This window comes from Nicrophorus vespilloides, unplaced genomic scaffold (genome assembly GCF_001412225.1).
Source record: "Nicrophorus vespilloides isolate i.1.1-1 unplaced genomic scaffold, Nicve_v1.0, whole genome shotgun sequence".
Classification (NCBI taxonomy): domain Eukaryota; kingdom Metazoa; phylum Arthropoda; class Insecta; order Coleoptera; family Silphidae; genus Nicrophorus; species Nicrophorus vespilloides.
The window spans coordinates 428,316-453,027 of record NW_017100101.1 but is presented as its reverse complement, the minus strand read 5'-3'; the positions used below and the strand labels follow the sequence as shown (position 1 = coordinate 453,027).

Here is a 24,712-nt window from a genome sequence, read left to right as displayed (position 1 = left end):
TTCTCATTTGATACATCGTGCTCCTATTTGTATTCGCCCGGCGCATCTACCGTATATCAATAAATAAACGTGCCCAACATCCTGATGGCCATTTCTCGTGATGGGACTATGGCGCGATTTTTTAAATTTACACGATCTGGTTACCATAGCAACAAAGATTATATAAACATGAAGTTGTCTCTAAAATGTTTGTACAACTAATTTCACATGAAGCTCCAAAACTAATTATCTTTCGTCTGTTTCAAAACGTTTTGGAGACAATACCAACAACTCCTGACAACGAAGATAATATGAACAAGATGTGCTTCATTTTTTTTAAATTTAGATGATGCGAAAACTTTAACGATCTCCGTTAATTTCCATCAAACGGCTCGTTAAGTAATAACCAGATGGATGCGTACGAAAATACAACGCAATTATGTCATTGATGTCGGCCATAAATGAACCCATCAGAAACTTTACGTGCTTAAAAAAAACTTGAACTTGTGATCCTGCTCCCCCTTCCTCTTCCCTCATCCTTCCACAGCCAACGGCGCCGTCAGGCCGTTATCAACTTTAACCATAAATCGAAAAAGTTGCACAGCGTTAATTACCGCTCTCCTCTGTCCGCTACTTTCCCAACGGCTTACAGTTTTATTTTATAATACTTTTTCTCGAAACCCATCATCCTATTCTTAATTAAAATTTCCCTCAATTAAATGCCATAAAACAACGAAATAATGCGAACTTACTTATGTGGGATTTTCCGGGTGCACATTACAAAAGTTTTTAATTTCCAGCACGCAAATTCATCTCCTCCGATTTGCATCCTTTGTCTGTGCGCGTGCATAAAAAAAACTTCCTCGGAGCGTTTTTATTTGTTCCCTCTGAATTTATATGTAAATCTGATTATCCTGGTGCGAACACAAAGACAAAAACGCGAATAAAGAAATTAATGGCATTGACATCATTGTCTCAATCATGAAAGTGACGGTTGCTTAATCGTAAGATTAAGCACTTAATCTTTTAAATATTTTTATTCGCCTGGCGCATCCACCATATATCCATATACATACTTTATTGATTGCGATTTGAAATGACGCTCTTTTTGAAATGTACATGCTTTGATAATAGTGTGTAAGACTTTACTTTTAATCGAGAAAACGTGTGCAATTCATTAAGATTTAAAATATTTCTTGAAATTGTAGTAGTAAGCATTTTCTCTGTCAGAAATAACAGCTTTTTGATGTGACATTTAATGTAACTTCTCCTTGACGTAAATTGATGTCGATCCGTGGTCGATGTTTCTTTTCGTATAGTGCGAATTGGTCTAAGAGCTAAGATAGGGGTCACGTGGATCAAACTTCCGTTGATTCACCATCAATTGCCGGCAATTTGTGGGGTTTATGTAGACGGGTCGGGGGATTCCCCTGCTGCCTCTTACAGTACAATATTAGAGGTGTCCGCTGGGCTGTGCTGTGTGATCGACTCGCGTTTATTGCGCTTATTTATTTAGCTGACGCTTAATAAAATGCCTCCTCGTCCGAAGGGGTGAATTCGGTCCACCGGCAGGATGAACTTTATACAAGTCATTTATCTGCCGGAACGCGCACCCTTCACACCACCATTCTCATCCACCCGCGCAGCGTTCGTGTACAACTTCCAAAGTTAACCTGACAACAATTCCCGCCGGCTGCGGCGGTTGCCGGTTTTGCGGAATTTACACTGAAACCATTAACCACCTTCATATTTACCTTATCTGCACCGGGCCACACTCAAACATGCATTGTACATGTACACGTACGCTGCTCGCACACATTCACGCACACTTCGCTGCATATTAATTAAATCCGAGAGCGCTGCGAAAATCCTCGCCTCAACTTCAAATGATCTGACACCTGTCAAAGGGCACGCCAACTTACAAATTGCTACGACATCATACTAGAATGATCCAGTTAACCGGAAACACCGGATTCATTAATTTCACACGAAATTTGCAATTTGATTATGTCGAAATTAGCGTTTTTTTTTAATCTATTCATGGACCAAATATCTATTATATTTTCAGTTTTTTTTTTGTTAATTATATATTTAAATTACTTTTGTTTTTGTTATATGTGAAGTAACGAGATAATGAGTTTTTTTTTATAAATTATATATCGGTGTTTTAACTCTTTTGTCTACGCGCGTTGCAAAATTCAGCATAATATTGCGGAAATGTACATAAGTAAATCTCTGTGCCGGATTTACAATTCAATGGTGCGGGAACTGGATTGATCGACGACTGGATTTATTATAATTAATTCGTCGTCTAACTTTGGTGATTAACGTAACGCCGCCGTCGCCTATATAAACAACAAGTTAGTTTTCGTCGTTTCCGTCGTATCAAATATATTATACAAGAAAAAGAAATGAATGAACAGTGATTTATGCATCAACAGTTGGTAACACTTTTATATCTATAGACTGTTGTATTTGTAAATGTTGCGTTTCGCGCATCGTTGATTATTAATTATTGCAATTAGCGATTCTACCTTGCCGCTTTGCAGTCGTGTGTCGGATCATTAAGCCCTACCGAATCAATTTGTGTTCGCCGGGATTCGGATTCGAATTGGAAACGGAATAAAGGAATCCACATACCAAATTTTTATATTGCTGTGTGTATGAGAGGAATAAAGGATGATGCTTTATGTCCATTATGTTTCCTGTGAATTTCAGTTGTAATTTTAATTATCGGACGAACGTGAAAAGCGAAAAAAGAAATAATTATTTTGTGAAATAGATGGTTGAAAGAGGACCTGAATTTATTTTCGTTGCATTTTAATAATCCTGCCGTTTTAATGACTTCATGTTTTGTCCGTTTTTTTTTTGTTGCCATGTTAATTTGTTTCCTACGTTTATCATTTTAATGTTGCAAATTACGTTTTATGGAGTTCTCTAGAGCATTACGTTCTGCAATCTTTTATCTGATGTTAAATAGTCGTTTCTATAGTTTCCACATTGTATAAGACGGAATAGCAAAGTTCTATTTGATTCCTTTTAAATTTACTTCGCACCTACATTTGGTACTTATTGAGCTTTGAATAATAATAATACCATAATAAAATATCATTATAACGTATTTACAACAAAATACATTTCAACACCACCGTGTTTTGCTTCTCACACCGTTACATCTCTCTTTCATTTACATTTTGTCCGTTTTCATCATTAGCGAAATATCAAAGCGTTTGAGCTTTGCTGTTTTTGTTTGTTCGTTTGTTTTGGCCCTTTTTGCAATGGATTTTTTTTTGTGCGAGCGTTGTATATGTGTGTTTGTGCCTTCGTAATTATTCGAAACTAATTGCAAACGAGCCGAAACATAGAGGAACGTATTTCCGTGTGCATCCTTCCGTACTATCCGCGAAAACTTGACGAAAACCGCCACCGCACGCACGCTTAACGAAACTCCCGGATTTATATTATAAGCTTTCGACTTTAATGCGAGTAGATGGAGAGAATCTATATGTTGTAATTTCTTTGAATTCGTTGGCGCTTATTAGTTTAAGCGCATTGATTTTTTTAAGAACAATTCTTGCATTAGGTTTATATTTAGTTTTTTCTCATTGGCTTATAACATTACATATCACTGCATTAATGGTATTCCTGTTTTTCATTTATGATATATTAATAACAAGCAAGTTTAATTGGTTACGTGGTACACTTATTAAATGTTCAACTTTAACGTTGAACTTTAAAAGGCAAAGATTAGTTGAAAAAGCACTCGCTGATGAACACTATAAATCTATCTAGTATTAAGTGTCTCATAAGTTGGGAATGAACATCGTAATCACGGTTTAAAGTAATGTATCGTTAGATTTAACAGTAGATTACAGGCGTAAAAATAACGTTCGGCTATCTCTCGTTTAAACCCGACTTGCGTTTCGCTATTATTATTATTATTTTTCTCACAGTTCTTGCAAATTGCACACAGTTCTCTTACGGTTGGTGATAAATCAATGATTTCTGCGTGAGAAAATTCGTTTCCATTATTTTCATCTTCTTCGTTCTCGTTATCTGCTCGTTCTCCTGCTCCGTCCCCTCGTTCTTTTGCGCTACCAGAAAGCCGCTTATCTCTTTCAGACCTGGATGTCTTTCAGCGACGCTTCAGAAATGCTCGTTCGCCTTTAATTTCAGGCACTAAAAAACCCGGAATTAGCTTCCCTCTAATTACCACCCTTCTTCCACGTGGCAAGCAAATATGTTTTAAAAAGCAGAAAGGAGGAAATTTCATATGTTATATTTGATTTTTCTCTTTTTATTTCTCATTCTGTGTTGTGAGCTTTCGATGAATCGCGGCGCTTCAATCAGATTTAGGAAATAATGATATTCCGCTCCAGTTTCCACCGGATTTCGGAGATCTCTATTTTTATTCCTCTTTTCTTTACTCTCCCTCCTTTACTTTCCTTCTGCGCTTTATTTGTTTGCTCTTCTCTATGTTGGAGAAGGTCGAGCACTAAGCCGTTTCCCCCACAATAGCAAATTGAATTTCTTACTATTAATAATCCTTGGCAAATTGAATCAATCTTTCCATTACGGTAGATAGATGGATGGAATAATGATAGAAACTTATTTTCAAAGTACCTTGCCTATTTATGAATGTGCATGACTACATATTAGCTAAAATACTTGACAATCTTAATGGAATTAAGTCCATACTAAATGTTTCTTATTCTTAAACATTTGATGGAGCAAGACAGTCTAAAACAGTGAGGGCTGATGTTTAGCGCTTGTTATTTATAGCGTTTGTGTCCCGTTTCTGGCATTCGCTCGGTTGGGGACGGGAATTAAAACAATCGCTGGGACTGCCCCTAATAAATAATTGAAACGGGTTCCTCTCTCAGTTTCTTGCTCGCTTTCTCCTACCCGTTGCGTTCAAGGCGGACGGCAGCAGGGAAACCACCCTTCCCGTGGGTGCAAAAGTTACCCCAATTCCCGGTGGAATTCGCATTTTCAACCCCTCCAACAGAATCGGTGTTTAGTTTGAATGCCCGGCAATAAATTTCGGCTTGATGGGAAGCGTCAAAAGCGCCACTTCCTGTTCCGCTCAAATATTAAACTAATTACATCGTTCATAGGTAAACAGCCATAACACAGCCTACGGCATACGCACATTCGCTTTTCTCGCAAAATAATCACTATAACAAATTTATAGCCGAAATCCAGTTGCAAATACGGATTTATCTCCGTGTTTTTTTTCCCTCTTTTTCTCTGGTAGTTATAAATAAAAATACATGTCCGTAAATTTTCGGATTTCATTTTATTGGGGGAATGTAGGATGGTGAAATCATTTATTTACGATTAGACGAAAACATTTATTTTCATTGATCTTCGGACGCACATTTTTGCTGGTTAACCGATGTGTCTTCATACTAATGAATTATTTTAAAAAACTCTACTATATTATTTTTGTTGAATTGATTTTGTACTAACTGAAAATACTGATATCAAACCATAATAATAAATAGATAATTGAACTTGTATTATTTATTACCCAAATAACACAAGTTCTCTAAGTTAAATTAAAATGTTTTTCTTAATCGAATAAATCGAATTTTGCTAAATTTCCATAAACTGTTGGAATAGTTCTCATCTGTTTATGATTTTAAGATTTCAAAATTGACATATGTTGCTGTGACAGATGAACTTGAAGATGTTAAATTGCAACTGCTATCTATGTTATATTGTAATACGATATTTTTTTTTTGAGAGATAATCGAAGTATAAAAATAAATAATTCAACAATAAGTTACAATCCACGTTATTTGACTTTGAAATATCGTGAATTGTCCGATTCCATGTTTTAAATATTTTATTTTTTCAATTTTGTTCGCTTCGGTCAATTGATTTCAGCATCGCCGGAATAAACAAAGGCGATTAATAATCCAACCAGTCCGAACATCCATTATTGCGACACATTCGGTCCTCCTGAAAAATGCAGATACTTGTGTGTGTGTACGTACTCGAATCGTTCGGGGATGAACGATCCGCAATCGTCATGAGAAGTGTCATTTATCAGAGCTGTATATTTTTTTGTCTGCGCCCTTGATAGCATCGTGTGCAATTGCATTTCCCAACAGCTCCATCCTAGAAAATGAATATTTCCAAATGCGCGCTTTCCCCCCGTCTGTTTAATAATAAATGCGGGTCGACCATCCTAAGTGCCCCCACCCCCCTCTCAATGGACCATCGCTTTTGCGTGTCCCGACGATTTATCATTCGCACTGTTTTGTATCATCAAATTCAAAATTCCCGCCTTTGTCACAGAAAAAAAATGTACACGGAAAGAACCGTAAGTGGGCGTCAATTAAATCCGCGCTCGAATTAAGCTCGTTTTATTTTTTTACATCTGCTTTATTTTTTTATTACCACTATGAAAGTTTCTCTTTTAACAATTCCTGGTTTCTTGAGTGCAGATTTTTTTTATGCGGTCTTGTTTACACCGCCGCCCCAAGCCACTTCCACTTCCGGTCTCTAAATGTCTCCGAGTATACACACACAAACATACACTAAGCTTACATAATTCAGACGCCGTTGCACGAAGGGTGTGGAGATGATGTGCCCACAGCACTCGTGTATCTGTTTTTATTGTTCTTGTCATTCGTGCATTATTAATCGAGTGGAATTGATTTCAATTTGGGTGGAACTGAAACGGGAAAAACGACCCGACGACACGGACTAATTGATATCCACTTATTTCCCGATTACTTATTTACGCTAGAAAAGCTTTCGGCGTCGACGACGCAAGAAACACGATATTCTCTCCGAAAAATCTACTCCTGTATTTACATTCGATTTTAACGTCCGTCCATTTAATCCAGCGACCCAAATATACATCTCAGCACAAAAAATAGTTACGCCATCTGTTAGCATTGATTCAACTAAAATAACATCGAATTGCTCCATTCATTAAACCGTAATTCGCGTTCTTCTATTTATCTTATATTATATGGTTAGAGTTAATCCTAATATAGATTTCAACTATCAAACTGCACGTTATTCGACGTCATATAATGCAACTGCAAAATTAATTAGAAGCCCTATAAATAAGATTGCAAGAGTGTAGGTATCAAAGGGAGTATCTTGAGAAGAAGGCAATAAGGTCAAAAGCTGCGTCCCGAGTAACTTTTGGGGCGAGGAGGAATTAATTCGGTCCGAGGGCGAGTCGCGCGAATTCGCTTTAATTGGAATACAGCAGCATCTAAGGCAGGTCGAAATAGACGAAACGTAAAAAGAAAAATTGGATGCGCGATGGGGTGGGTGCATGAAAGGATTTCCAGAAGATTAATAAAGTATTTAAGCGCAGCGCGTCCGCGGGGATCCGTTTAATTTAAATGCAAATTTAAGAATGTTTTCGCTTGTTTGGATTTATCAATGTACGCATTCAAACTGTTTGTTTTATAAGTGTTAATTTGCTCCTCGAAATATATGTTATTAAAAAAACAAGAAACACTTTAATCTTAATGTTGCTGTACAATTAGTTTATTGAGATTTATTAATTCCACCATACGCCAAAAGTTACTCGGAGCGCGCCCTTATGGGTTTAAGTTGCGTTTGTATTGAATTTGCCGCTAGTAGTGGCAAATTAATTAAAATCTTCTGCAAAACTGACACGAATGGAAGGTTAATTAACATTTCGAAACCCAAACATCGATGAGCACTCGAAATGTCCGATTGAATTACGCAACCGAAATCACGCGGAGGGTGGTTGTTGCGGCAGCAGGCTCACATTTGCAGGAGGAGGACGGGAGTAAAACAGTGGGTCATTTAAGTGGAACAACGCGATTATTTGCGGTGTAAACTAAATAATCTATAATTGATGACATTGGCTTGCTGCGATCCTGTAGTTTGTACGCGCTGCAGGATGATCGTCGATGCGGCATAAAAACGTAATCGACGGCAGAAACAACAACAAACTTTGCGAGGATGGAAATTACGTGTGGATTGTTTCCATGCAAAACACGCGCTCAGGGTATTTTTCATAGGAGCCGTCCCAAATACTTGTACGTGCGCATTCGAAATATGCCGCGTTTTACTAGCACCGGCTGAAATAGTATTTACATCTTTAAATTAACACTTTTTTTTTAATCAACTAATTATTTGTACTTCAACTATATTGAAGAATAAGTTATGTAATATGAAGAACAGTTAGATTATCTATTTCAAATGATTAATAATTGTTTTTTTTGGTTATAGAAAGCTAATTAATTTATTTGAAATATTGAATCTGTAAATCATCAAATTATGAAAATATTTGAAAATTTCATATTTTTTACTATCAGAATTTTCAATGTTCACGACAAGGTAATAATGATAGTCTGTATGTGGATCAACGTGAATGGGTATTACGTAATGCCAGTAGATAAATGAAACGCGTCGGCTAATGCTGATTAAACGCGCACGTCCAATTGTTCCGGATGCGAATTAATCTAATAACGATCGCGAGTTGGAAATTCTGAAAGGGATGGAAAGAGAGAGATGGGAGAGAGAGAGAAAGAGGAAAAAATCACGAGCCCGGAGATGCGGGTTCAAAGGGAAAACGCGGAGGCCGCGACATTAATAAAGTGGATCCCATCAATTAGCCGATAATTAGATTTTGCACGAATCCCAGTTGGATGTGCATGTGAGAGAGTGTATAAGTGTTTCAGGGAAACGATGAGATTGCATTACACCTGTCACACGCTCACACCAACTGATGTAATAGAAAAGTATGAATATTGTAAATCTCTATTGAAAATTGTTTGAGCGGAAAGAAATAGAATGAAGACACTATTGTTTTTGCTGTATCAAATGGGATGATGGATGTTTCGTTTCTTGCACGCCACTGGCTTGTCAAAAATAATTGATGTGCGTCCATTTGAAACATAACCAACTGAAACAGAAATTTTACTTATACCAACTGAAATCTGTACCAATCGTACTTTTTCTTATGAAGCATGATACAAAAATGTTGATATTTGAATTAAAAAAAAATTCTTATTTATTTTATAAATAAAATTCCGCCATCTGTTGTTTTGTTAAGTACATGACATTTAGAACTGAATATAACTGACAATGTGTTCGACTTTAGAGAAATGATAGATGTTTTATGTATTGAACCATTGCCAAAAATGAAAAGCGTTTGCTCATCGAGCTTATGGTATTTAATTTAAAATATGAATATTACAATAATTATTGAAAGTGATTAATTGTACTTCAAAATGTAATTATCATTTGATATTTTAATGAGAATCGCATCTGCTGTTCTTTTTAAATATATTAAATGAAAATTTTAAAGGCACAAAGATATTTATAGCTATTGAAATTAATTTGAGTGGAAACTGTATGTTACGTTCAATGCACGCCACTGGGCTATCATACATAATTGATGCACTCCCTTTGACCCATTGCCAACTAGACAACAAAAATAAGTTTAAGCTCATTTCGGCATGATTAAGATATGCGAATGTTGGCGGAGACGGATGAGAACTGAACTGATGGTAATGTAAGGAAGAATGAAAAAGATATAGGAGGAGGAAACATGCACGAATGCTGAGGAAGCAGAGAAAGTGTGGGTTACGTGGAAAGCCCTGAGGAAATTCCTTAATGCAAAGTATATATATACATGTATGCGAGAGCTCGGGCATCCTAATGAATATATGAATTTTCTCCGGTATTTTCCGCATCTCCATGTTCTCTTCGCTTTTCTTCTCTCCGTGCCCCATGGATTCTTCCTCCACTTCTCTCCCGAGGAAATCTCCCGATTACAAAAAAAAAGTCAGTGGAAGGGTTGCGATAAATATGCGTGGCGTACAGCCCGAAGCCCCAAGCGATGCATACAAAAAATATATATTAATATACATAACGCGGACAAAAAACGGAAACGAGCGGAAAAAATTAAAGCCCCGGGGGAAGCGTGTCTCCGCTTTATTATTCATGAATCGTTTACAATCCAGTTACACATGACAAAAACGATCTTTTCCGAAGGGAAGGTCACGCAATTTCAGTGTATGAGATTTCAATCTCTTTTTTTGGCTGTTTTATTATTTTTCTTATGGATGAAGAAATTCTTAAATTGCTACCATCATTTGCTCTCTTTCTCGGCGTTGTTGTTGTATTTTTTTGTTTCGAGTGCTAAATCGAGTTTCAATGTTGGATTGCGCGCAGGGGATTCCCCCGGCCGCTTTGATGCATCGGTACGATCCATCAATTTGGCGTAGAATGAACAAAGAACGCAGAACAAAAAAGCGCCCACTCGAAGAATAATACGACCCCAAAAAAAAAACAAAACAAGAACGAGGAAACAATGAAGTAGCGAAATGAAACGGCGGGGGAGGCGACCGAAAAAAATGTAGAATAAACGAGCTGCGGCACCATCGAACTGGACAAACATTTGAAACTGTAACGCTTTGTTCAGGGATTCCCCAGCACGGTCATGCGAAACTACGATTTGTTCAGCAATTGAGAGAAAAATTGCCTTTAAAGTGCGATGAAGTGGAAAACAACATTTGATTTGTGATTCTGTCACTATTTGTACTCTGACATCAATGTATTGAAGCTAAAAGCCTCGAACTCACGTTGAATTCGAAAACTGCATTTAATTATGTATGCGAGTACTAGATTTGATGAAATTCTAAAGTGCACTCAAAGTAAGTTCAAACTTTTAAAAGCAACATTCAATGTTTAGTCTGGTTTTTGTTGATTGGAGAAGCCAAAGCTAATAAGTACGAACCAACTGCACATATAGACCCAATTAATTAATCTTCAGCAACGTTCGAAAATAATTCAAATTTACTTTAAATTTGATTGTTAAACATAAATTCGTTGTAAAAAGGATTTCGAATACGTAATCTTCTTGATGGCAACTAGAGACTACTTCCCTTTTTAGCTAATTAAATTCTGTTATTTTGTTTCGCAAAGGTTTCTCTGTTCGTTCTGTGTTAAATTTGCATCCTTTCACGTAACAAATTCGACTTGCGGATGATGGAATCAAGTCGCGGAAGTTCGCGTGGATCGAGGCGGAAAATCTTTCTCGAATGTATCGGCCTTATTTTCTCTCTCTTTCTCTCTCATCCATTCTTCCCTTTTATTCTCTGCGCAATGGAAACTTTTAAAACGTCTCATCTTGTGTTTCCGCAACTTGTTACGTTTTCACCGAACGCAACGCCGGGTGAAATTCGTGCCTCTTCCAGTCGACGTTGCCTTTCGCACGCATCGACCCTTTTAAACATTCTCCCTTCATGTGAAAATAACTGCACTATTTTCAAATAGAAAATTTCCATTGGATTTAGAATCATGTGCGGAATACAGACATCCTTTTTTCAGAAGATTTTTATTTCTTTTAAATTACCTAGTTTTTTATTCAGTTGTAATGTAAATTTATATAGTTTAGTTATTAACTAAATTAATCTAAATTTTAGATAGTATACATTTATTTTGAATAAAAACGAATTCAGATCTATTCTATTTAAATTGGTTAGAAATACTTCATTTTTATTGGAAAAGTGTATAGAATTTATTTGGTTTTGCAGTTTTTAGAAAAACTAATTATTTCAAATTAACTTTCGCCATTTAAAATAGTAAAAATAAACATTAAACAATAAACAATAGTTTTACATTAAACAATAATAGATGACGGTTCCGATGCTGTCAGCTTGAAATGCGTATGAATGTAGAATACCCGATAGTAATAAGATTATGTTTCCGGCTTAACCCGAAAACGGTAAGACGATATGCCGGGTCGAGCATTTTGAATGTTAATGGAGGTTCCTTGCAAGCATCCCGATATAATTAATTTCCGGTTGGACGGCGGCGGCGGCAGGATACAATCAAGCAAGCGGGTCGAACGAATACATGAAGAGGATCTGAACGATCTTGACCTTCCTAGCGGAGGTATTTTCAATTTACATACATCCCACCACCATCCTTTCGATATGTTTCAAACGTCAATCAATTATGCACTTGGGATGTCCGTGCGGCGTGAGAATTAAAACGTGAATAATTAATGGCAATTAGTTTGCGTTTAATTCACTTTTGACCGATGCCGCCGCTCCTCCCTCAAATTGATGGCTTTTTTGTTTTGTTTATTGACGGCACGCCGACTGTCGGTATTTTGCAATCTAATTATGCTACACAATAGCAACTTTATTTGTAGCAGTGATCGTCAAATATATTCTATTATATTAATTCCTTTTCATATGTTTTTTTTTAAATTAAGTTCATTGGACAACGATGTAAATTTTAGCCCGGCACATCCACCATAAAAAGTCGATGGTATTAAAAACTTTTTAATGCACGTAACCGCAACGCGCGGGACTAAAATTAGCTGTAGTCGAATTGAGTTAACGTTATTTTCGGTCTGAAGCCGTTTTGCTTGTTTGTTTTCTGTTTCGCTGTTTCAGTTATCGCGCGTTAGAGAAGAGAGATAAAGAGAGCAGAGCTAAAAGTAATAAAGAAAATTGCACTCACTAACTTTATTTTTCAGTAAAGTAAATTGAACAGAGATGAAAATGCGCTCGTTAGGTGCTCTCCTCTCTTTTGCCTTCCTTCCTTCCGTCCGTCCATCCTCCAGTTTTTCTACTTTTTTTTACAGCGAAAAGTTTTTTGTGCGCGCATGTATATGTCTGTCTGTATTCTACTCATTTGTTTGTGCTCTTTCTCTCTTTTAGCGAGTTCAATTAGTGGAAAGCTTTTGTAAGGGCGGTTTAACAGGGAGAAAAATACGCACCTGCTGCCATTGTATGTGTGTGTATGGAACTCCGACGCTTTTCTTTTATGGTGCTTCTTCCTCGCTCCTTTGGGTTTCTTCCTCTTTCTTTCGTCCTTCCGTGGGAGACCCGAAATTATCGAATCTGGGAGATTCCTCAGCTGCTGCCAATCGCACCGGTTTCCATTAGTGTTCTTTCACTCCGCCAGACGTCGGTTTTTTTCTCGACCCACGACCGATTCATCTGTGCCCCTAAGAAAATCATCGTCGACCATTAATGATAGTTCAATTCAATGCGCTGAAAAATACGGTCCGAATGAATCAACGAATGACTGACACCTCTAGAAAGAACGTGAATGAAATTGAGATAAAGCTAAGTTTCCGTTTTCGTGTTTTTCTTTCATTCTTGTGTGTTGGTGTCTCTCAGAACCGCATGACAAATGAGGAAAGTGTGCCGCTAACAAACGGTGCAATTTCTCGCGATCTTTCGGAAGATCCAATTCCATTATTCCGGGCGCATTTCAGAAAAGTTCAAGAGAAACTGTAAACTTCTTCTTTTTTTGCACATCGACCGCAACGCGATGGGATTGCATTCGATTCTATTGACTTTCTACGAAACCCGTAAATTATGTTTACCCACTGTTCGGCTATACGTAAAATCAAGAGTTTTACCGAAATTGCGATCAGCTTCTCATTGTTCTTCCGCAATTGAAATATTTGTTATTTCTTTTTTTTTACTTTTTTGATATTGATATTTTACATAAATTGATGCAAATCGCAAAGGGAATTTGCTGCAACTTCCAGAAATTGATGACAAATGCAGCAAACTGATTTAAATAAAAGAAAAAGAAAAAAAAATGAAATCGCAATTTCGTAAGTGGCCGAATGTTCATTCAAACAATTATTTTAAACGAGTTGGAAGGAGGAGAAACAACAAAAAAAAAGTCAAACTAGGTGAGCCAGAGAGCAAACAAACGAACTATTCTAAACTGGTTTTGAAACAAATTGGCGATCGATGAAGCCATTCAGAGAATACACAAAAAAGCACATTCTGAAAAATAAAATAAAAGTTAAAGTTGAATAATTAATTAATTTGAAAAACAAAGACGAGGACAAAGGAATTAACAACTATTGTTACTATAGTTTATTTCTTTTGATATCGTTAAATTACTCTAGTAATGAATAATATGGATTTCACCATATTTCAAAAATATCTGATTAAATTCTTTGGCATGGCAGAATTGTATTGATTGGGTTACGGCAAATAGCCAAGCAATTAAAACTTCCGTGTGCTGCATTTCTGAAATTGCTCCGTTTGCATTTGCGGCATTCCGATTGACAGTTGCTCTCATATTAATATAAAACATTTAGCAGTAATTGGTAGTATTTTTTTTGCATCTAACATCAATTGATACCTGAGGGATATTTAAATGATGCAATTTGTACATATTGCAATGTTTTTTTACATTATCATTCTGATATTGTTTCAATTTCGTTCGTTACGATTTACGTTTAAATCTGAAGGATTTGTAAGGTAACTGATGAAGGTGCGGGCGTAGAGAATTGAATGTGCAAAGAAGTAAATCCCGTCTCAACACGATCATTTTCCTTCTATTCCTGCAATACAGCACCCCGGTGCCATTTCCTGCAGAGTACGTGATGTCTGTTCGAGATGGAAATATCGGATATAATAAAATGCGCAGCTCGATGGGACTGATATTTTCGGACCCGCGTCGAATACCGAAACTGGGATGAAAACGAAAAGAAGAAAGAGATAGAAAAAAATCTGTTGGGATGATCAAAAGTGGTGATTTAGTAGACCCGAAGGGAAGTTTGTTTTCTGAATAGAGGAACTCTGGGTATTTTTCGTAACCCAACGACGTGAATTCATCGCCGCCTTCAGCGATAATCAAATATGGATGAGTTTACGCAACGGAAAACGAAGCGAAAGTGTGAAACAAAAAAAAAGTAGAGTAAAAAGGAAAACAAGCAACAAACACTTCATTCATCATTTCTGAAGTGAAACTGAATTATCTCTTACTCACTATCTCTCTTTTTAGAGCGTGCATTTTCGCAAGATTTATTCAGATTTATTCCGGCGGCGTTTCTCGATTCGATGTAATTTTGGTATGATTCGCGAATGAATTACGACCTAATTAAATATGGATAAAGTTACGCAACGGGAGAAACGATAGAAATAAAGAAAGACATCGAGCAAACGTGACTTGGCAACATTTTTGTTGAGTTTGTCTTCTTGAAGCAAAAATAAGATGATAAATCGCTTACGCTTTGCTGGTGACAGCTTGTAATCAGGTGTCGACGTAGTTACGCAACAGAAAACGCTCTAAAAAGAAACAAAATAATAATTATATTATTTTTTTTCTCCAAGTATTTCTGCAATTAGTATTGAATATAATTGCTGTAGATACATTTATTGAAGCAATATGTGATTTTTATAGTTAAAGTTGATGAAATATTATTAAAACTTATGTTGTTATATACATGGAATTACACAACAGAAAACACTTTAATCCGCTTAAATAATGAAAATAACGTCGCCACGTTCATCATTTCTGATACGTCGGCTTAGAGACGTGCTCTAAGATTTCATAGAAAACTTTACGTTTGAACACTTAAACGTACATGATTTTGGTTTCACGCGTTTCTTTAGAACTTATAAATATATATTTTCTTTAAAATAAACATTCATCTAAGAATGAAATTTTTATTTCCTCATTTATAAAGAATTCTTGAATTCTTTTTGTTTTTTTTTTTCATATTATTTTTTTTGTGTAAATTACCGGAAATGGAAGATCATTCTGCAGTCATTCATTCATTTTATAACAAATAAAACACGTATTCAAATTGTGATGACTTTTTTCTAACAATAAATGAGCTTGTTCAGAAACAACGAAATGATGAACTTAATTAGATTTTATTTTTGTAAACTTGGCGAAACAAAAGATTTGATATAAACTGAAGTCTTGTTATTTGCGGTTCCGTAACGGAGGGAGAAATGCACGAAGAACGAGAAACCTACTACAACAATTCATTCATCATTTTGTGAGACCTTCTTTAACGCGTTGCGAAGTTATATAAAGTCGCGCAAATTATTACGATAATGGCACACTTGACCCTTTACGCAAGTTTGAAGAAGAAGAAAAATAATTGAAAAAATAAATAAGTTTTTAATTTAAACCCGAGACACAAAGAAGTCTCGTTCGAAAAGACAAAGAATCAAGATTAACATTTTCAATCTAACTAATGGGGATGTCTCTCTCTCTTTGGGATACATTTATTTCTTGATTCATGTTGTTCCTGCCACAATGGAATACTTGACCCTTTTTTTTGTTGTTGCTCTCGCTCGGATGACAAAAGCGGCGGAGGAGTGGGTATGTCGAGTGTTACACATTTCGCTTTCTGTCGTTTTGCGTTTTTCGTTATAATTTAATAGCGAATTCGGTTGCGGTGTATTTATTAAAGTATAAAATGGAAATGTGATGATTGTAAACAAAATGAAAAATAAAAAAAGATAATAATGAATAAAACAACAACGGGGAAGAGCTTGATTGGATTTCGGCCGAATCCGATTGTAGTTTGAAATTGCACCCGGGGGTAGATTTTAACGACTCAAAATACTAAAACCAAAAACAGATGCTCTAAATGCTTTATTTTTTTTACCGAGTTTTCGTTTTTGTTTTATCTAATATCCTAGATTTTGGTGCACTTTTTTTTGGAGGCCTTGGTTTTAGGGGGGGGCGTTTTGGCACTTTTTTCTTAGGTGGCGAGATCGCGCTGTTGGGGCTGTCGGGGGGATGAAACGTTTGGATACGTGCGGCCGGAGCGAAGATCGCGTCGGTACTGCAGCTGGAAGGCGGCGGCGGCTTTTGCGTCGACGGTGGTGGCACACAGAGAGAGATGCTGCTGCGACTGCCGCCCCCCACACTAGCACACTAACATACATACACACAGCGAAAATTCCGCCGCCCCCGTGCGCTGCGCCTCCTCTCCGCCCATCGAAACACGGTCTCAGCTGTATTCGTATGTGTGTGTGTCGCCCTGAGATTTCCTCCTAATATCTCGCCCGCCGACCCTCAGCAACTTTGCATACGCACATCCTCGCACCATTCCCAGGCGTTCTTTTGTTTCTTTTTCCTTCTTATCTTGACTTTAATGTGAGGTTTAGGTAGAATTCGTTCCACCCCTAAAATGTGGCGAACGGGTGAATTTCCCTTTGGGGCGGAATTATTTACGTATTTATTGTGTTAACACAAGCCGTGCTCGTTCGTTCGCAAGTCAAACAAAACGACTGCTGTCGACATTGCGCCCCTCGTGGCCACGAATTTGACCGCTCCCCCGACTCTCCAAATCCGCTTCAGCAAATCTTTAACAACGCTAATTCACCAGAAGATAACAAAAAGTCATTGTTTCTGTTATCCTGCGGGAATCTAACACGCCTAGAATGAAATGTAAATAAGTGTATAACTTAATATTATTGCGATAATTAAAAGTCTGATTTGTTCTCAGTTTCCATTTTTTTTTTAATTTTTCCTTGTTCCAAAATTAACCACAATAGTAAAAATATTATAATTTACGGAGAGAGAAAAATAGTCAACATTGAAAGTTCCATTATTTTTTTGGAAAAATAATACCGTTCTAATTCTCTGCATAAAAAAAGCATTTATAAAAAGCTGGATGCATTGGATAACTTCGTTCTGACCGGTGTATCTACCAAATTATTTTATAGTAATATCTCGTATAGTGTGAATTCTATATAGTACGGTTTGACAATTTAAAAAAAAAAAATTGAGCAAAATAAAACAGTAAAGTCTCTTTATGTGCAGTTATTTTTAAGCTGTCTTAAATTAGATTAGTACGCTTTATTGGTAGAATTTATTACCCGCACTATGCGAGGTATTCATGTAATTGTAATACAAAAATTGAATATTTTAAAAAAATATTTTCATTATTGAAATAGTTTCGAATATGTTATTGTAATGAACATTTTTCATTTTGGCGTAAATATAATATTTTATGTATTTTTATTAGTGGAATATTATAATAAAAATTAAAACCAACCCGGCGAATCCACTAAAATAAACACAACATCGCCTACAATGAATATATACATGAAATTCGCTTATAAAATTTTGAAGAATTAAATGTAATTCCATTACGAGATTGGTTCAACGCGCTTTTCTGTGCCAAGTCTGCTTCGTCTGTGGGCGTTTCAAAATTGAGCAGACAATGTTATTTAAATCTTTATAATAGATGTTTTACTTTCCCTTTCTCTCTGTAATCTCCTTCTTTTGTGGCGACCACTCTTTTCTTTCCACACTTATTTGTTTATTTTGGTTTTTTTTTTCTTTTCTCAGACTGATTACACGAGACATTTGGAGGAGCTGGGCCATCACGTCGAGGCCATCCATTTGCGAGCCGTCCGACAAATGTTCGCTTCTGGTTCCGAGAAGGAGGCCATCCAGTGTCTGCGCATGTGGGAGAAATACACGGCCCTAAAAACAGGTATAACTCGCAGTTAATGGTATTTACAATAATCGCGGCTGGTGGAAATAGGCGGAGGTTGGACAGATTAGAAGAAGAAAAAATGCTTGCACACAAAATTGCCTCCATTCTATTCCATCTCTATCCTATTCCATCTCACCCAACGTATGAATGTCACTTTTGTGTGAAACCGCGTTGATTAATGCCTCTTTCGATGATTCCCACCGTTTTTGTCGTACGTCTGTGAACGCGTGCGGATTTGCCAACCCCTGCCACACACTCCACCGTCGTTCTCCTAAAGAGAAAAAAGGGAAAAAATGCTGAAGAAAAAAATGGAAAGGATGAAATAAGACCTGATCTCCTCCACTCTGCAATATTCTCATCCATGATGCATATACTACATTCTTCTTTTTCGTTTTTCAATCTCCCCAGTTTCGTTTTCGTGAGGCGACGAATAGAATTTTATTATTTATTGGATCCGAGACCGTTTTTTGTTGAATTAATACTATCTTGTCCCCGTTTTCTATGCTTCTCCAACATTCATCCAAAGATTAAAAAAATTAAAACAAGTAAACTAGTAATTCACTAAAACCAATTATTAACAACAACTTTTTGATTCGGAAAATTCAACTAATTCTAAGATTAAAAACTTTCAAGTTATACTTACTTCACAAGTTTTAATAATGAGACAATATCTGTAAGAAATTTTAATAAGAATATATATTATTATTGTATTTGCAGAGGTGAAAAATTCAACAATGCGTGAAGAGGCCGAAAACTGCGTGCAGAAGTTAAAGCAGCTCGAAGCGATTCTGTCCGAACTGGGAGGAGTCGATGGAGCGGACGTTGAACTGATTGGTCGCTTATTGAAGACCGGATGTGCGATCAGGGCCAATGTCGAAAGACACGAGAGCCTGAACGCCGGCGGCAAATTCGAATGGGTCGACTCGGTGCTGATAAAAGTAACTGCCCTCATGTTTTATATACTTGATAATTTACTAATTCGATTATTTAAATTAAGTGTTTGCAAGAGGGCACCTGGCTGCTCGTGGATAACGTTAACCTCTGCAGTTCGGCCGTTCTGGATCGACTGAACGGTCTGCTCGAGCCGAACGGTGTTCTGATTGTCGGTGAACGCGGCATGGACAAAGATGGCAAGATGATCTGCATTCGGCCTCATCCGGATTTCCGTCTCTTCCTGACCATGGATCCCAAGAACGGCGAAATCTCTCGGTAATTAAAATACATAGTGAATATACACTTTATGCATACAGTGTGTTTAGTAAAGCTAGAACAATATTATTATCTCTTCCATTTTGCTATTAGCGCCATGAGGAACAGAGGTATCGAAATCTACATCCTCAGCGATGCCGAGAAGGAAGATCGCAACGAAACCGATATCAAATCGCTCATAGCGCAACAAGGACTCCGTCAACCCTACTGCATTGAGGCGCTTCTACAGATACACGATGAAATTACATCCAACGTCATCGGTAACTACATTAACTGGAGCGACGTAATCGCGAAATAATAACTAACCATATTTCTCGCTTGTTGTTGTGATCAGGGGAAAAACCTAATTTAGGTCAGCTGTCGCAGGCATCTTTCCTCATCAGCCAGAAGTTGTCGCGAGGAGCCAACGTTTCCGGTGCCTTTACCTCCGTCATCGGCGACGTATATTCCAACTGCAGACCGGAAATGAGCGCGGAGAAAGTACGCGAAATTTTGAATTCCGTGCATGCGACCGGTACGTTGAACCTGGGAGACACCTTGTCCACAGCCAAATTGCAAATCAATTGTGATTTGGCAAGGATCGAGCAACAAATCTCAACGGTTTCCGCAAACGGAAGCAATTTTGCATTCATGCACTTCTTCACCATCTCATCGATGCGTGATGCGAATCTACGATTGGAATACGTCGCTCGTATCTTAAGCGACGAAAAGTTTAAAACGTTGGCTACGAGATTCTTCCGAGAGCTGCAGAAAAGGTGGAGTAACGATAAACTTCTACCGATCGACGCTAATTGGCTACCGGACACCTACTACAACGATAGGAACGCAACAAGAACAAACAAACTCTTTGTTTTGTTCTACTACTTGACGTGCACCGGACTACAGGAATTCGAACCGGAACGAATCCGCAGTAAAACATTAAAAACTTTCACGCTACAAGAATATTTGCTGGGCGTGAAACGCAAGCAGATCGAGAACAAAATCGATGATGCCGTGATCATGAATGTCCTCTCTCTGCTTCAAAAGTTTGACGATTTCATCGCCCAACTGCTCATCCGAGACTTCCAACTCGACAATGAAACGACCATCGAAGTTATTTCTCTGTTACAATATAGATTTGTACTCTACAGATTCTTTGTCAACACGAACACGTGCATGAGCGAGTTGAGAAACGATGAGAAGATCCTGAACAATCTCCACGTCCATTACAAGTGGTTCATAAAGAACTCCATCAAGAACCTGGAGAAGCTAATCGCAATCCAAGCAGTCGACGAGAGTTTAACTTTACTGATCCGCACCATCAATGCGGCTTTAGTGAATCACTTCAGCGCCCTCCAGAAGTTGGGTAAAAAGTACCAGAAATCTCTCACGAAGCCTCCACCTCTAATCAACGAACTCCAAACCAAAATCCTACCAGAGTTTCACGCTGCTCTGACCAAATTGGATTACTATAATAAGTCCAACGATTTCCACAAAGCGTTATCTCTTCTTCATACACCAGAAGTTAAGAACGCAGCATTAGATATGAAACTGTTTTTCGATTATGGATTCAGTGAGATTCCAGCTATTTACGAACAATTCTCCAAGATGACGTTCAAAGCGATCGAAATAAAGCCCACTGAAATTGCAGCTTTTCCTGTTTTGGATCATTTCAACTTCTTGGAAATTTTGAAGTTCCGCTTGGAGGATGAGAACTCTGGTGACATCAGTGGCGTTTGCGTTCCGATCAACACTATAGCTACAATTCAAAAATACATCAAAACTAACGATAAAAGGATGTTGAGCGATGTTAAAACTGAAATTTCCAACTACTTCAGACATGCGGCCAGTCTCAATCCATCAACTTTCTTGAAATCCGAATTAAATACCACCCTGCACGCCCATAATGCTGTTTTGAGCTTCCTCATTGGTGATCTGATGGCAGGGGCGGAGACTTCCAGCACCACCGCTGTCACTCGATTGGGCAGCTACAGAGATAATCACGCCATGCACCTAAAGATACGAAGTGCCATCTGGAGCAACTTCCGGCAAATATCCAGCGCAGAATACGATTTCACGTAAGTCAAATTAGATTTTCAATAATATGGTAATAATAATAATGTTGTTTTTGTGATGCAGGCAATGCGAGAAGAAGTATTTGATGAAGAGCTACGAGGAGTTCCGGCGCACTTTCTCCGAAATATTCGAGGGTAATTCCATGGATTTTAACCAAATTCTAGAAGGTATCGAATCGGTGTTTAGTCAGTTTGAGGATAGGAACAACGAGAAGGGCGTGCTGATCTCCTTGCTGGCAGCGCTTCAAGAACAGATTGGGCTATTGGAAAGCGATTCGATAAATGTTTTCGCCAACGTTTACATAATTCTCAGCTATCTAAAGGCCCTGTTGAATTCGCGACTGCCGCTCATCGATCCCCTGGCGAAGATCGAAATGCGTGAACGCTACTGCGGTGAAGAGATTCAACACCTATCGGAATTGAACGACAGTTTCTTGGTGCAGAGTCGGTTGTATTCGGACACAAAATTCGGCCTGAGTCCGTATTGCGATGTATTAAAGCGCAAAATAGGCGATTTAGAGGTGAAGCGCGAGAATCTCTCTAAGTATGTGGCCGTGCGACCGGAGGATGTCGACTATCAGAATGTGAGAAGGATGGTTGGTCAAGCTTTTTCCACGGTGTTATCTCCGAGTACGATTTTCGATATTTACAAATTTAACAATCAAATCGAAGAGTTGATTCGTGATGCAAATGGGGTGGATATCAAATCAATTGATACCAATGTGCGTTTATGGTCCTCCCTTGTTGCTAGCTTCGATAGCTTCGTCAAAAGATTAAACAGCTTCCGGTACACTTTCCCCGATATTGTAGCTCCTCTCCTAGCAGACGTTATGGAATTAGTTCACGGTATGAATCTTAAGATAGGCTTAATCAAAAAACATCTTCTACGATACGATCAATCGAAAACGTACAACATCTCTCTTCAGAGCGAATTACTCGAACTAGTGAAGATTCCAAACGTGCAAAATCTTGATGTAGTTAACGCATATAACGGAGATAAACTTAGAGATTTTGTTGAAAAAACGCTGGCGCATAGCGATAAAGCAAACGGAAAATTAGAGAATTTCAAGATGCTCAAGTGCGGAATCATGGAGCTTTCGAATGCCTGCAAATTGCATTCGCAGTTCACTCGAACGCTGGACGAGAATCTCTTCGAGCGCTTCGATAAGCTATTGAGGATGTTCGTAGCCGCTTGGAAAAAGCAAGAGGAAGATACTGCCGCCAAGAAGGAAGCCGAAGAGAGTCTTTATAAAACTAAAACAAAATGCGATGAGAATGAAGATGAGATCGACGAGAAGGAGTTTAAACGTCTATTTCCGTCATACCACGATCGAGACTTTGCCGAATTCGGAGAAAAAATGTTGGGAGATGACGATGATGATGATCATGATGATACGGTCAAAATTGATAGCAAGTTTTCGGAAGTCATCAGACTCGAAGATTTATATTTTGTCTCGGATTTGCATTCGCATATGATGACGTTGTTCACGAGAACTGAATGGCTTAATCCCAATTGCCACAAGGATGATTACAAGTGCGATACCATCGAACCAATTCTGATTAAGTTCAAGCTCTTCAAGACTCTGCTCGATCAGAGTCCGGAGAGTTTCGATTACACTTTGGACGCAGAATTGATGGGAACTTTGAATGTAGTCGCGGCAATTGCACAAAATTACGGAGATTCCAGTTCTCTAGATGATGAATATTCTGGAAAGTCGAAAAAATACGACTTTTACAAAGACCCTAACGTCGAGGAAGTCGAACCAGCCTATGTAATTCTGTTGAATTTACAGAAGAAAGTCAACGAACTTTTGGCGGAATGGCCTGAACATCCGACTCTCTCTACCGTTATCGATTTAATTGAGAGGATTTTCAACTTTGACATAACCAGTCCGCTTTCGCGTTTTCTCACCGGCTTCGATATCCTCCTCACCAAGTGTCACGAATGGGAGGAGAACGCCCACTCGGGTGTTAGCTTATCGGAGCATTCTCAAGCGATCAGTCATCAAATGATCGCCTGGAGGAAGCTCGAGATAAACAATTGGAAAAACTCTTTAGATAACACCTACGAACGGTTAATCGAATGCATGCCTAAATATTGGTCGTACATCTATGACGTGATGAATGAATTCATTGAGAAGAAACTCTTCGCAACCGATGAGTTGATCTCAACACTACAAAAGTTCATCCTGCAATCGAATGTGGCCGAGTTTAAGACACGTTTGGAAATGCTGAACGTCTTCCATTGTCATGCGACTTATCTACCGAAAACTGAGGAAAGAGACATCTTCATTAGCGTTATGTGGAATCTGTTCAAATATTACGAGCAGTTCTTGCCGAACGTCACTTCTCAAATGAAATCTGATCGCGCTCCGCTAGAAAAAAAGCTGAAGGACTATGTGAAAATCATCCGTTGGAAAGATATCAGTTATTGGGCGTTGAAAGACACCTTGGAGAAAACGCACAAGAACATATATAAATTCATGAAGGAATATATTTTATTATTATCTAAACCAGCATCTCCATTCTTGAAAAACGTGACGTCGCAACAAGAGTTTGTTGGTGTTCAAGATAGACCTCAAAGGACCAGCCCGAAACGATACCATTACACTTCAGATTCCAACTCTTACATTACCAAATTGCAATTGAATATTGGAGAGTGCAAATCAGAGGTTGGATTATTAGCCTGTGGTGATAGATATCTGAAGAAGTTGAAGTCTCTAAGTCAGAAGATTATCTCAGCAACGCAATACCCTCAAAATGTGAAGAAGTTGGATTGCTTTGTGAGCGAAGTAATTGCTACAAGCGAACATCTGCAAAAGCTCGAGATTGATACGAATTTGACGAAGGAGAAGCAAAAGTCACAGGCCAAAGGTTACCTGCAGCAAAAGCAGAGAGCACTCGTCGATCTCTTCAAAACATTGTCGAAAATCGGGTTGTCTTATCGTAAGGGTCTCATGGAGGAAAAATGTAAAGATATTACAGCCGAATACGTGACGAAACCTTTGGATTTGGAAGCCGCCTTGTCGCACGTACCCAAGTGTAAGAATGACGAAAAGTTGCTCATCCTCTGGGACGGAGTCGAGGTTTACTTCCGAAAGTGTTTGATGCGCATGGAGATTTTGGATGGTGCCGTAAAAACCCCCGCCAAAGACTTGGGCATGGGCAACGTTGAACGGTGCAAAGGATACTCCGGCCATCTGATGGTACTTTAAATTAT

At 38.1% G+C, this 24,712-nt stretch overlaps 2 protein-coding genes across 5 annotated transcripts in view; one reads left to right on the top strand and one right to left on the bottom strand.

Moving 5' to 3' along the window:
* LOC108568045 overlaps positions 1 to 16,648 on the bottom strand; it is a 30,245-nt gene extending 13,597 nt beyond the window's left edge. For 2 of the 4 annotated variants that reach the window (XM_017928898.1, XM_017928901.1), the window contains exons 1-2: positions 16,385 to 16,648; positions 12,725 to 12,955 (exon numbers count right to left, since the gene is read on the bottom strand). In XM_017928898.1, coding sequence (XP_017784387.1) covers positions 12,725 to 12,734 — 10 coding nt within the window. In that variant the 5' untranslated portion in view covers positions 12,735 to 12,955; positions 16,385 to 16,648. Of the gene's footprint in view, positions 1 to 12,724; positions 13,002 to 14,989; positions 15,048 to 16,384 lie in introns of all 4 variants that reach the window. The other 2 variants (XM_017928899.1, XM_017928900.1) reach the window with 2 other exon arrangements.
* Positions 1 to 24,712, top strand: part of LOC108568042 (midasin) — a 50,301-nt gene that overhangs the window by 21,685 nt on the left and 3,904 nt on the right. Inside the window, exons 13-18 of the mRNA XM_017928895.1 lie at positions 18,079 to 18,226; positions 18,947 to 19,167; positions 19,227 to 19,438; positions 19,532 to 19,698; positions 19,773 to 21,495; positions 21,557 to 24,698. Of these exons, the coding sequence (XP_017784384.1) occupies positions 18,079 to 18,226; positions 18,947 to 19,167; positions 19,227 to 19,438; positions 19,532 to 19,698; positions 19,773 to 21,495; positions 21,557 to 24,698 (5,613 nt within the window). The remainder of the gene's footprint in view (positions 1 to 18,078; positions 18,227 to 18,946; positions 19,168 to 19,226; positions 19,439 to 19,531; positions 19,699 to 19,772; positions 21,496 to 21,556; positions 24,699 to 24,712) is intronic.